The 14,293-nt window shown below is 39.9% G+C and overlaps 1 protein-coding gene across 2 annotated transcripts in view; it reads left to right on the top strand.

Annotated features, from left to right (window-relative positions):
* Positions 1-14,293, top strand: part of stk32c (serine/threonine kinase 32C) — a 52,311-nt gene that overhangs the window by 25,670 nt on the left and 12,348 nt on the right. For both annotated transcript variants that reach the window (XM_077581622.1, XM_077581620.1), the window contains exons 3-5: positions 4,910-5,061; positions 10,913-11,086; positions 13,314-13,351. In XM_077581622.1, coding sequence (XP_077437748.1) covers positions 4,910-5,061; positions 10,913-11,086; positions 13,314-13,351 — 364 coding nt within the window. The remainder of the gene's footprint in view (positions 1-4,909; positions 5,062-10,912; positions 11,087-13,313; positions 13,352-14,293) is intronic.

Genomic DNA, 14,293 nt, shown 5'->3' with positions numbered 1-14,293 from the left:
TCTCCAGACTAAGCTAGTTTAATGCACTGGATTGCTGATAGTTTCTATGAATATATGAATAAATCCTTTTGAACTTTTATAATTTCGCTGGGCTGACCAGAGATCTTAAGGATTCCTGGCAAGAAAGAGCTATCACTACATGTTTGACAGTGACGGTTGGGCTTACATAATACACAACCCTTGACCGTATTATCATGTTTAATAAGACAGGTCTAACAAGATACGGAGAACATGGTCAGCCATACATATGACACACAAGACATGATCGGGGTGGCAATTTTACTTGAACATCAATGCCCAACATGAAAGAATAATGCCACCTAATGGCAGAATTAAATTTACATGTAATACTAAATGCTGCAGACAAAAAAAAAAACTATGAAAAAGAGCATCAAATCAATGGCTCAATGTTTTACAATCTAAGTAGAATACTAATATATTTTAAGCTTCCAATAACTTAATGAATTATTTTATTAATTAATTAAAAGATACAACAATATTTACATAAAGTATTTATCCACTTTTATGTTAACAAGTGCGACAGTTCCCAACCAATGATCACCAACCTGGTCCATGGCCCAGTGCTGGTCCGTGAGCCATTTGGTACTGGGCCACAACACAGACAGACAGACCAATGATTTATCTATTTATTTATTTATTTATTTAATTCCACAAATGAATTTTCTGTTGGACTATCTGTATGATCATTTGGGATTGTAAATGTCATGTTATGTGGAATATGTGGTGTTAATTTAATTTACATTTGGTAAGTGCTAGAACAGGGGTGGGCAAACTTTTTGACTTGCGGGCCACAATGGGTTTGAAATTTTGACAGATGGGCCGGACCAGGAGCATTTGGACCTCATAGCACAGTAAAAACAAACAGATAAATGTACAACCCAATTTACTTATAGTGTGCACTTAGGACTGCGTTTTTCAAATGTGCAAAAGCCACATATTTAAAACAGCTTTTCCAATAGCTTCATTTTTATTGTTTTAGCTCAACTTTTGCTGTGTTTTTATGCTTTGTAAAGTGACCTTGGGTGTTCTGAAAGGTGCTGTTTTTAAATGAAATGTATTATTATTATTATTATTATGATTATTATAAAATAGCCCTAATCCAGGTAGTACGTTTGCCTCAATGAATATGCAAGATGCGGCATTTACACACTATTTGGCAAAGTGGGAGGAGAAATGTAAATAGATTATAATAGCACATACACTGTGATCTGTCAAACCTGGCGACTGCATCTATTATTAATAGATTTCAATTCAAGGCGTAAAGTTAAAGAATTTTTTTCCATTGGCCCACCCGTTTTTAACCCGGGCCCACAGTACGTGTGACACATGCGGCTGCATGATAGCCGCTGCTGCCTGTCACGCGCTGAGGACAAAGCGCGTACATCCAATCCGTCTCTGACCACTTTTCCATCTCCGTGGGGGACGCATAGCACACGGTGTTTGTGCAGCAGCTCAAAAAGAAGCCAAAAGCCAACGAGGAAACGCTCATAGAAGTGCTCGACGCACGCCCCGGGGATGTATTCACCAATATCAACAGTCTCCTGCATGCGCGCTCCTCACCTCACCCATGATAACATGTAGAAAGACTATCTTCAGCTGTCAAAAGGATCAAAACACGCAACAGTGACACAATGTTGACTGATAGACTGAACTCTTTGTCCCTGCTTTTTTTCAAAAAAGAATTGACGATTCTCTGGACTATCAGGACATTATTGCTGTGTTCAACACAAAACCCTGCTGTCTTCTGCTGTAAATGTCCAAATCCAGGAAGAATTGTATTTTATGAATCAGTTACCTTGAGTTAAGCTTACTGCCATTCTCCCGTTTATTTTAATAAATTGCAAACGTTGTTATGAATGTGCCCTGCGTATCTTTCTGTCCCCTTTCTGTGCGTAAACGAGCTTATCAGTGAGACCCCGACCCAGTGATCATATTTTCCGGGTGTGTAGAAGTTACACAGCAGTGACTCTGGTGTAAAACATAATCTGCACAGGAGTCTGAGGGAAGTGGATCCCAACACCAGTCATCCACTGCTCGTACTGCTGCAGCTGGAGAGCGGGTTCTCCAGCTGCACCCGTCACTCACAGCAGTCCTTCCCTTTATGTGAGACCGCGCCAGCGATTTTATTTTCTGCGGCCTCGTTATTAAAGAAGCGAAATAACGCCATAAAAAGTGTGTGTTAAGAGCGGCAACTTAATCGCTGTCCTTGGTACCCGCGGTAAAGCACTATTAGGGACGTGAAGGGAATTTTTTTTTTTGCATATTTTCTCTGGCCCACCCATTTTTCCTCAGGCCCACCCACAATAAAAAGGCGCCACCTATTGTTGAAACTCGGGCATTGCAGGGACAAAATAAAATTAATAAGATAAGATCCACTGATTGTCACACCCATCTAAGTGGGGCGAAATTTGTTCTCCGCATTTGACCCATCCCCTGAGGGAGCGGTGAGCAGCAACAGCGCCGCGCTCGGGAATCATGTGGTGATCTAACCTCCCAATTCCAACCCTTAATGCTGAGTGTCAAGCAGAGTGGCAATCGGTCCCATTTTTATAGTCTTTGGTATGACCCGGCCGGGAATTGAACCCACGACCTCCCAGTCTCAGGGTGGACACTCTAACCACTCGTCCACTGAGCTGAACAACAACAAAAAAATAAATAAATAAAAAATAATAGAATAAAAATAAAAATAAATAGAATTTTTTTCTAGCCTTATTGGATAAATTCGGCGGGCCGGATTGAAACGCATAACGGGCCGTATTTGGCCCGCGGGCCGGGGTTTGCCCATGTCAGTGCTAGAATGTGTTCCTAAGGAGTACATTTCAACAGCTTTGATCGTGGTTTTCTCATTTTTCTGTAAAAAAAGATTAGCGACATAATTTGTGATCTTTAAATTGACATACAATATATTCACCAAATTTTACCCAACTTCTCTAATCTAGCCATAATTGGAAAGCATTTTGATGTCCTTTCAGAAAATGTATGTATGTCATTTCTTAAGATTGACCCAAGCGATTTGGTTTGTGCTAGTGGGTCAGAATATGTGGAATTTATCATCTGTACCTGTATTGTGAAATAAATGTGCTGTTCATATTGCATGTACTCTGAGTGAAGGTAAGGGGTAGCTGTCACAATATTTACATAATCCTTGACTTGAATGCTAGGCTTTAGCTCACAGTGCTATGACGAAGATGTCTAAAATAGGTCCTGAGCCAGTTAAAAATGCCAGAGTGCCTCTAAAAAATGGTATGCTGTTCAACCAAGTACATGACACTTTTGGCACTAGCATGATTTTTATTTTTTTATTTTTACAGTAACGGGTTATTGTGTGTGTCTTGGTAAGAGGTTGTATTTTTTTTTGTAACCAGAAAGGAGGAAGGACCTTGAGTATTTTGTTTGTCATTTAGACTCCCATCCAGCACGGTGCAGTGCAGATGGCCTTGCTTAGAGCAAAGTGAAACTGGGTCTGCGAGGAGTGCAATGATCATTTTGCTATAAGGGATGGCCTGGAGCTGTGTGTTGTAATGCTGAGGGTTGTCAAGTGACTCAACTCGAAAGAAAACGACAGATGCCAATAAACTGATTAAGAGGTTTCCAAGTCCAGTGGCGATTGTTTGATTTTTAAATACGAGTAAGCAACGTTTACATTTACATTCTTCTCACTTTTCTTCACACAATTTTATTTATCAATGTAATTTTAAGATATACTTAAAGTTGCATTTTTTCAAGGTATGTTTATTGTAGTACTAACACATGACATGGCACAAAATACAATCACTGAGGTACCAGGTTAGCCAAATCCAAAGACTTATGAAAATAAGATAAAACCAAGTACTATGAACTAGTTCATTTTTGGACCGATGAACTTAGTTCAAATATGATCTATGAACTGAACTTAATTTCAAAATTTGCGGAGGTGGGGACCTCAATGAAGTTTGAGCGTCTGTCATTCGGCGAAATGGGCATCCGTCATTTGCCAATCCGTCAGCAAAATGGGACATCCGTCATCGACAGGTTGTTATATTTATTCACGTAATGAAAATTACATTGACCGACGAAAACACCCTTCCGGCAATGCTTAGTTCGTCAGTTTTTCACCAAAAGACCAGCGTGGTGTGAACGAAGGTTTTAAGTTGACCGTATCGTACCGTGTATTGGGGTTAATATGGTTGAACTTTCTCGTCCTTGTCAGAAGTCTTAACTGCAGCATTTTGTACTAACTGTCAGACGGAAAGTCCCACAGCAGTTCTTGAGATGAAATGTGATTTCAGAGTAAACAAATATGGAAGTGAAGAGGAGGCAATGGCAAGAGTTTGTGGGGGGTTTTTGGCAGGAAAAAAAGCGACATAAAAAGTTCAGTGAAACCGTAGATGAGTTGAGGTCTTTTATTATTATATTTATTTGTATTTATTTTTTAAACCTTCAGTATTGTGTGTAGGTCTGTGATAAATTTGGGTTCACTGTAAGATTGTCTGTATTTACTGCTTATGGTAGATATCACCATTTTTCACAAACTGTTTTACATGGAAATATTATGTTCATAAATTGCTAAATGAAACCCATATTGAGGTTATCAAGGTTGAGTTTTTTTTTAATTAAACTTTTGACTTGAGAACTCAAAATGGGAACTTACCTCCTTCCCCTCAATCTAGAATTCAACATTAATTTTGTAAGTCTGATTGTGGTGTCTCTGACGTTGCTGTTCAGCCTGTTCTTGTGAGCATTAAAATTAGTCTTTAATATCTCAGCAGGCATGAAGCTAATGCTTTCCTCTTTTGGATCAGATACTGTACGTTGTGTTATTGTGCTCTAAATATATTACTGACCAATTCTTCTCCATTTTTCTTTCCATTCTCTCTTCCATCACTGCATTCTATCACTTACATTACAGGTATGCATCGTGCAAAAGCGGGACACGGAGAAGATGTATGCCATGAAGTACATGAACAAACAACAATGTATAGAAAGAGATGAGGTCCGAAACGTCTTTAGAGAGCTTGAGATTCTACAGGAAATTGAACATGTTTTTTTAGTAAATCTCTGGTGACTATCTTATGTTTTTTACACTTTCAATGTGGAATGCAATGCTTTGTCTGTTGTCAGCATGTATGCACAGCCAAAAGAAACTCGCAAGGGATGCATGTTTAGTTGAAAACTGAAATAGAGACAGTACATTCTTTGTGGATATAATGCACCTGGTATTGCAAACACATGATTTGGCACAGAGAGGAAGAAAACTTTTACAAATGATTTACGGAGAAGTATTAGCTTTGATAATTTGCACAATATATTTTGCATTCAGGGAGTGCGCATACACATTTGGCAATTATTATGCTTTGAGTTGACCTCAGTTCTCCCTCGAGTTGGATAAATCAGTGAGTGGCGGCTGCTTTCATTATTCAACGCTCATCTCAGAGTGGGACACATTTCTAAATGTAATTGGGGACCTGGCACGCCATTCATGGCATATTGCACAAAGCACTTAACTCTCCTGTAATTGGTAGCATGATATTGCGTGCATCCATCTTCTCCAGACACTCACAGGAAAAATATTTTGTCTCTCACACATCATACATGATGGTCTCATAATATGCAGTTAGTAACTAGAAGTGTGTTCACAAAGCATTTAGTCTAATTGTGAGAGGTTGTAGCTAGCCATCTTGAGAACCCACAGCACTAGATCAAACTGAGGGTATTTTAACCAGTGTACAGTACTGAGCTTGTATATTTTTTTATAGTTCAATTCCCATCTCGAGCGTTTCTCTGCCAAAGTCGTCCGTGATCTAGTTTCCCATGCGCCGTGGTGCTCTGCTTACTGCTGTTTATACAGAATTAGTTTGAATACCTACAGAATATATTTAGCAACTCACAAATTAGAAACAAACACTTCCTAATTTTTCCGTAATTTGGAATTCCCCAGCCTTTGGTATGTCAGGACTCGTCAGATTGCCCAGGTGACTGGGATTTGCAAGCATGTACAAAGTCCATCCATCACTGCCAATGTTTGAGCAATATTGTCAGGATGTAATATAGTCAGGATGTTATACGGTCTATAAACGGGACATATTAGGGAAAATTGACATCTTAGTGATTGTATTGAGTTACTAATTACCTGCTTTGCACTTCATTAACATAGCCACCTTTATACTGAGTTTCTCCACCAATGGCTATGCTAGCCAAAGTTCCAAAGTGAAATACCCTCTGACGTAGCAGTTGAAATACTTTCATGTCAAAGCCATAAGGTAAGCAGAGCTGCAGTGCTCGCACAGATTAGTGTTCGCTAACAGTGTAACCAGCATTAGCTTCTCGTATTAATGTTATGTTCACGTTTGACTAAGTTGTCTACATGGAAAAGGGGTAGTGTTTGACTTAGCTATGTCAGGTGCCACACCGCTACATAAATTGATGTAAAAGTTTATTTGGATGGCTTGTTGATGAAATGCTGGTTTCACTAGGCCCGAGGTAGAATGATGTGGGCAACGGCGTTAGCTTCTTCTAAATGATACCTACCTGATTGAGCTTATTTGCGTTTAGTGATGCATCAATGCGCTACAAAAAAGGTGTTCAATGTCTGGGGACTCGTGGCTTGTTTTTCACACATTGGGTTCTTTTTCATCTAGTAGAATCAAGAATTCGGCCACTGAGTGAGACGGCCATACTTTGACAAGAAGTTTTTGGCGAGATCCAGCCCACTGGTTACAATTCTCACACCAAAGATGGACTAGCCATTTGCCCAGCAGTTTGTGGAGCAGGATGAGGTGCTGGCAGTCTGGCACACTGCATTAGACAGGCTGTCAGGATTCCGGTGCCGGGGGGGACCCAAGTGCAGAAATGTGAGGGAATAAGCAGATTGAGATGATGTAATATTTATTTCACCAAAGATGGCGGTAGAGTTGCTCACCATAGGTGGGCAGTTGCTGGTTGGCGAAAGAGAGCCAAGAGCTGAGTTTGGGTAAACGGCGTCGGAAGCGAGAAGGTTTCGAGAGTGTTGGCGAGGTAGCAAGGGTGGGAATAAGAAACACCACAAGTCAGGAATGGTATTCCAAAATGTCTCAGCCAAAAAATGAGTGGCTGAATATGCAAACTCATCGTAGACTTGTCGAGTGTTCACGATCTGGTGGTGTGGTGGTGTCCAAGTCTGTTTTAAGAAAGGCAGCTCAATGAGATGGGAAACACCTGTTGAGCAACTCCAGCACACGTGAAACACACATACTATCACGCACACACATACATAGTGGGACTCAAGGTGTTGAGACAGCAGACCCGACACAGATCTGCCCCTAAAACAAGCCATTTACACCTTGGCAAGAAATGTGCTTTAAAATGTTAACATGAGTATTAGGATGCCTAGTAATCATTTTAAATTATGAACAAAATTACATGCCCAAAAACAAGCAGAAGTCACAAAAAACTCACTTCACTCAGAGCTCAGCAATTTAATTTATTTCTGCCCAGTTTTAATAAAGAACTTTTTAAGATGTTCAACGTATGACGTTTAGTCTGCGTTGCATTGAATCTGCTTGAGTTAGTTGCTGCTTTGACAGCCTCTCTGCTGGACAGGTAATGAGACAAGACTAAGGAATCCTCTGCTTCATCTTGCTCCTTTATTTTATAACCGGTAGAAATATAAATGAATTCACCAAGTGTGAACGTGAAAACCCTATACAGCACATCTAACCGATTCAGATGTTCATGGGCTTACCCCTTTCGTGTTGCGATTTCAGTTGCTTAGCAATTGGGCAAGCCAGTAATTGTTAAGGAGTGTGCAGTAGAGCCGCTGGGGAATTGGGGATGTCTATTCTCAAGCAAACATGTGAGAAACACCAGTTTTGATATCGTTTTAGAAGCGCTTTTCTTGAGGCCATGCCAGGAAGGAGCCACATACACATCTGTAGTCACTAGGAAGGCAGGAACACACCAAACAGCTGTCACAGGAAATAATGATTTCTCTAGTACTGTAGTGATGAACGCAAACAGGAGAGTTGTTGAAACTAGTGCTGGGGTAGTATTTTGGATGTGGGATATATTGGGACTGAAAAAGGATTTGTAAGGGTTTCCTCCATCCTTAACACACGCGCACACAGTTAACTCTGACTTTCACTGAGATATCCTGAAATCTGTTGGGCTTTTGTTCTCCTATCTGCTGTTGCAGAGCAAAATCATTAAGCGGCTAGCTTGTGAATCACATGAGTTGGGTAAAGGCTGCCTTAAGCAGAGCTGATGTTGACTTTACAACCCACTGTAATTGCTGCGGCCCGGTCCCTCACTCCATAAGTATGTGTAGGAGTCGAGGTAATGTTGAATGGATTACCTTGGAGGGTTAAGGATTGGGTATTATGTATTACACGTGTCAAATCTTTCAGAGGATTGGGACATGGGAAGACTGACTTTTTCACTCACGTGTTTCAAACCTACAGTTTAGAGGTCACCTTTCACCATTCTGTGGTTGAAGAGTTTTGTTCGGTATGAGAAATGTTGCCTTAAGCACAACAGCAAATCCCTCAGTCAGCATTATTAGTTTCCCCCACAGAATCATCGGCCAAGGATGTTGCCTTTGCTTTGTTGAACTATTGATAGGGCAGCAAGGGTAACACGTGCCCATATATATATATATATATATATATATATATATATATATATATATATATATATATATATATATATATACACATACCTTTTTTTTTACTGAAGCTGGTAACGTGAAGGTTGTTAGATATGTCAGGATGGTGTTTTTCCTCCTGTTTATTCATCCCCTCATCAGAATCCAATTGAGCAAGAGGAGTGGAGAGGATAGATGTGCTGCGTCCTGCTTAGACGCCATTAGGAATATTGATTTCAGGCTTGGGTGTAACAAGGCCTTTTGGCAATTGTGGAGCAAAGTAACCCTTTATATACCCTCAGTCAGAATTCGAAACAAGCTGACATTTCAATCGAAATCATTTGCCTTCAAATTGGCGCGCCCCACATACTGTTATTACTTACATGACTTGTTTTACATGACACGGTGCAGCTACTTTTGGGGACATGATACAAGTGGGTGAGTCATTTGTCAAAGCAGGACACCTGAAGGTGTACAGTTGGTGCTATGTTTTCAGGCACTGAGCGCAGGGACAGTGCTCGGTCACACCATTGGAGAAATCCTCTGGACTACCTGCAGGTCTCTTGTGATGGAGTGAAGCAGTCACTTCCATCTAGGCCACTGTAACTGTGCAGACCAAACACAGCCAACAGGATCAGAAATTTTTGTTTTTCCTTTCCTTCTCTTGCTCTCATCTTCTAGCTCCCTCTTCCCTGCTTTCCCGTGCTCATTTGTCACTGTGGCCTGATTATTTCAACCCTTTCCTTGTTCTCCTTCCAGCCAAATAACCTTCCTTTTTTCGTCGCTGCGACTGTAGCAGGCCAATCCTGTTCTGACCTTTGTAAGTGCCCCCCCCCCCCTTTTTTTTCCTTACTTTTGTACAAATCTCCGTAAACCTCATATTGCTGCTTGGCATTCACTTCTTCACTAAGATTTTAACTGGTCCCAGTTTTGGATTATGCATCATTGCATAAATGATGCTCATTTTAAACCACATGCAACCGTGCACACAGAATTACAGTAGTGATTAGGTGACACAGGTTCGTTGTAACAGCTCACTTTCTATGCAATTCCTAATTCCTAACAAATTCTATGTGCTAGATGTGGAAGCACAATTTCAATTCAATATGGGGCAATGAGATTATGAGTGCCACGGCAGAAGAAGCTGTCTTGTCAAGTGTCTCCTGTGAGTCAGATAGTGCCCATGAGGTGATAAAAAGGTGACAGTGAGGAATGCTGCATCCTGCGGCCAGCCATCTGCTGAGCCTCTGGTACAGTGAAGATGATTTTTGCATCTTTGCTCCTGCTATCCTTCATGTATCATACAAAGACTGGCCATCCATTTGTATGCAGGGGGAAATGTAATTTTGAATTATTTAATAGCAATACAAAGCAGAACCTCCCATTATCTGTCCTATCACATGAATGTCAGGGACAAGTCAAAGGCTTTCAGAAGAGGCACCAAACTGTGCTTCAAATGTTTTTTTTTCCCTTTGAAGAAGGTTTGTGTTTGTCCTTGTATTAATTTTCACTCTTAAGAAAAAAACAGCGCACATTTCTCAGTTTATAGATGCAAGGCATTGCATCTGAAGAGGTATGATCAGAATGTGAATACCAGACATATGCTGAGGGTTACAACAGGAATGCAATTTACCATGAGGGTTGAAAAGCAAAGCAAATGGACACATTAAAAATATATACTGTAATACCCACTTGTCTGCAAATCAAGAAAAAATGAATCTGCTTTCTTTTCAAAGATGATATATTGAATTTTGCTGTGTATAGTTTGTTCACCCACGTGCTTAAAGGATTGGTCAGTTTATGGAGCAGAAATCATGGTGTGAAGCATTTCAAATCCCCACCCTCTCACTGAGAGCCTGTGTTTTAATTTGATGTGCATGGTTAGGTAAGCCTGATGAACTAACGTGTCAACTGTGGAGCAAAAGCAGCTTTCAATTAAGTCACATCAAGCAAAGATGGGCTGCATTCGAGCTTAAATTTAACCCAAAAAAGTGGCACTTGTTAATTTATCTCACTCAAACTGCCTGCAACCTAAGGTGCATTTCGTCCACAAAAACCAACATACACTCACATTTCAATGCACATCTCTCATTTTGTCATGTTGGGTTTTTAAAAATGTAATATGGCTTTTTAAACAAATCCAGTTTAAGCTTTGCACAAGTGATGCATGCTTTGTTGTAATGTAATTGCATGGTGTGCGTCTTTTTTGTTTGTGCAGCTTGTGTTTCTTTTAAAAATCCAGCGGGGACTTAGTGCTGTGTCCTTCTCACTTAACAACCACATATCCCACGTCAGGTACTCATTCCAGGATGAGGAGGACATGTTCATGGTGGTGGATCTCCTGCTTGGAGGGGATCTTCGTTACCACCTGCAGCAGAGTGTGCCGTTCGGCGAGGATGCTGTTAAACTTTACCTCTGTGAGATGACACTTGCACTCGACTACCTACAAAGCCAGCACATCATCCACAGGTACAGCGTTAATCTATTTTATTTTCATGTACTTGTCATCGTGCATTTTCTGCACCACATAGTGTGAACATAAATTAAGTTTTATTTTAACTACGTTTGCAAGAGCCAGATGTTTGACCTTTCTGAGATCAGAACATGCTATAAGATTGATATTCACTGTAATCATCGCTTCCTTTGTTGATTTTGCTAGCTTTAAGCTAAATCTGCAGCCTCACAGATGGCAGCCAGGAACAATGTGTTGACAGGAGTGTCAGTGGAATGAAAAGAGCGATAACACTCAAAATAACTGCTGGCAAACTGAGGTGGGCAGGCGTGGAGTTAAACTAATCCCAGCTTTAAGCGACCAATAGAGGTGAACGTGTGCTATCTCAGTAACCTGAGCCGGGGATTTTTCTATGGGAACTGTCAAGTGATAACGTAACGACAGCCGCACAAATAGTTTTTTTGTGTACACTCCCTATCATTATCTGTATGAGACGGTATGAAATATACATATTAAAAAATAAAACTCAGTTCTTCACACCTGACCTTGTCAATACGGAATCATTGTTATGCTTTTATGTTTGTCTTTTCTTAAAATCATGTTTACCAGTAATTATAAGACAAATCAACAGTTTTTGGTGGGAATGACGTCTGTCTAATTATGAACCGTACAAACTGAAAGACGGTTACTATTCACTAATAACTTCCAAGCACTGTGTACAATTATATCCTTCATTTTTCAATATTCTCATTAAAAGGTTTCATATGTGTTAGATTAGCAGCTAACAATTTGTCATCTGCAGCCATGGTGGGCATTCAGTCTGCAGCCATTGTTCAAATGTGCTGAGCACATCATTAATTGTAAGCCAGTGAAAGAGCAAGTTCCCCGCAGACCCAGATTTAGAACCATGGGAGGCAGAAAAAGAGTTTGAACCTTATTCAAAACCCTCATTTGGGCTACAGCGTACCTACCGTCTACAGTATGAGTATCTGCAAGGAAAGTATTGACTATACATTATCCCTGATAGACGTTTATATTTACTGTTGTGATTTTTTTCTTTTGCTACATGACAGGCAGCTCTTTAGCGTAAACTCTGTACGCCGTGCCAGTCGAAACAGTATATGAAAAGTCATTTTACTTTATTTCATCCCTTCCGTTGGCATCCACTTTTCTGTTTTTGTCACAGTGTTCTCTCACAGCCATAATCCAAACCATGGCCACCCCAAGCTCCTCAGTTTTGTTCCACCCTGCAAGTTTTTGACAGGAGAATACCACCGTACAATTATTTTGTTGCACCAGCTGAAGGAAGAAAGTCTCCGGTCTCCTAGCAACAGTCAGCTGCTGCTGCTGCTATGCCCAAGGAGGCAAAATTGGTTCTTTTAGTCAGAGAGGAAAAGGGATGAGTCCCTCCCGTGTAGTCTCCATCAGGATTTTAGTGCACCAACATCTTGTCTCATTTGATTTCCTCACTCAGGGTATTCATGGTTAACAAAGAAGAAATCCAGTGGTTTCCCACTTGCTACAAAATACCATAACTGTTAAGGGAATTTTATTCATTAAATAAAGCGCGTTATTAGTGTAGCTTTTCTTTAGAAGTCCTCCTATGAATATGCATGTATGCTCCTTCAGCCTGCTACACTATAACGCCCCCCCCCCCCCACACTCTTACCCCCCACCCCCTTTGGCACACAATTTTAGCATTTTGGTTCTTAGAACATTGGGAGTAATGGGTCCACAAATGCTTATGTTCTGCATACTAGTGTGTGTAGTATCATTAATTTGGCATCCCACACCGTGTTAATCATGTGGCAGGCTAGGGTGTGCTGGGAACTGCTAAAATATGATGTGTCAATAACCTGGCTGACTAATATTGAGCATGTGCTGACAATCCAGCACGAGCCTCTGTGGAGTCTTCTGATGCATTCTGGGAGAGTTTCAATTAGAAATGAGAATTTCCTCCCCGTTATCGTCTCATGGTCATGCTCATTACACACACACACACACACACACACACTTAACGTGTTGCAACAACATGTAGCTGACACTTACGATCGGCTTTCAAACACCTCCCACAGGTTTTCACATATACAACATATACAGTAATTTCTATACACATGAAAACTCAGTGTTTCCTACTTACCAGACCGGATTGATAACTGTATTACTGTATACATTTCAAGTATAGCATTGACTTTATGTACTGAATAAAGTTATTGTGTTGTATTTGTGTTGGTTTTCCTTTAGAGATGTCAAACCAGACAACATTCTTTTGGATGAGCAAGGTAAGGATGTCATCTGGTTTTGTAAAGCAAGTTAGCTTGATTACCTGATTTGTGGTCTACATGCATTACGCTACATTAGATTTATGTTAATCATTAAACAAGTAAAATACCGGTAATTGCTTTTGGCAGCAAGTGAAGTAATGTGGATGTTACCATCATTTAAAGGAGGGATATTATATTTTTTTCGCCCCACAATTTCATAAAAAGCCCAACGTCAAGAATTAAAGGAAACTTTACACGATATTTTGTAAAGGGACAGTGTGTCATCTTTAGTACCATCTAGTGGTGAAATAATAATTCAGTTTAAAAACCTACTATTGATTTCCATAATATGCACACAAAAAATACGTTCTACATTTTTTATATAATCATAGGTCTAGTAATCATTATTTATATTACATAGGTCCTTCCAGGAAACAGACATGTTTGGCCGTCATATTCCTGCTACGGATACCCAAAGGCCAATTTCGCAAACGTAGTTAGCCCTGGTGGTGTTTATAGCTAGTCCGACTCAATGGGTTGACTGTATTGGGTTTTAAATACATGTTATTGTGTGCTCTATACAAAATGTGTGTTTTGCCAACAAATGGGAAAAAATTGCCATTTATTTTATATGATTTTAAGGAAAAATGTTATATTGCGATATATATGGGACTAAAAAGGACGTTTTTTTAAAACAATATCTTTATTTTATTTTTTTACCGTGTACAGTTAAGTAAAACCTTAATTCTTCCCATCTATGGCCAAACAAAACACTCTTAATTCTTTATCAGGTAATATAAAATTAAATTTAAAAAAAACATACAAGGTGTATACATCCATATTAACATCATATATCCGCAAATCCAAATTCCAGTATAAAAGGAAGTCATTGTATGCATATTTTGTGTTTGTTTGTTCTCATTTGGTTAGTTTGCATATCAAAATAAATCATTAAATATT

The sequence above is a fragment of the Vanacampus margaritifer genome, chromosome 12 (genome assembly GCF_051991255.1).
Source record: "Vanacampus margaritifer isolate UIUO_Vmar chromosome 12, RoL_Vmar_1.0, whole genome shotgun sequence".
NCBI classification, from domain to species: domain Eukaryota; kingdom Metazoa; phylum Chordata; class Actinopteri; order Syngnathiformes; family Syngnathidae; genus Vanacampus; species Vanacampus margaritifer.
The sequence above is the reverse complement of the archived record's forward strand: the minus strand, read 5'-3'. Positions and strand labels throughout refer to the sequence as shown.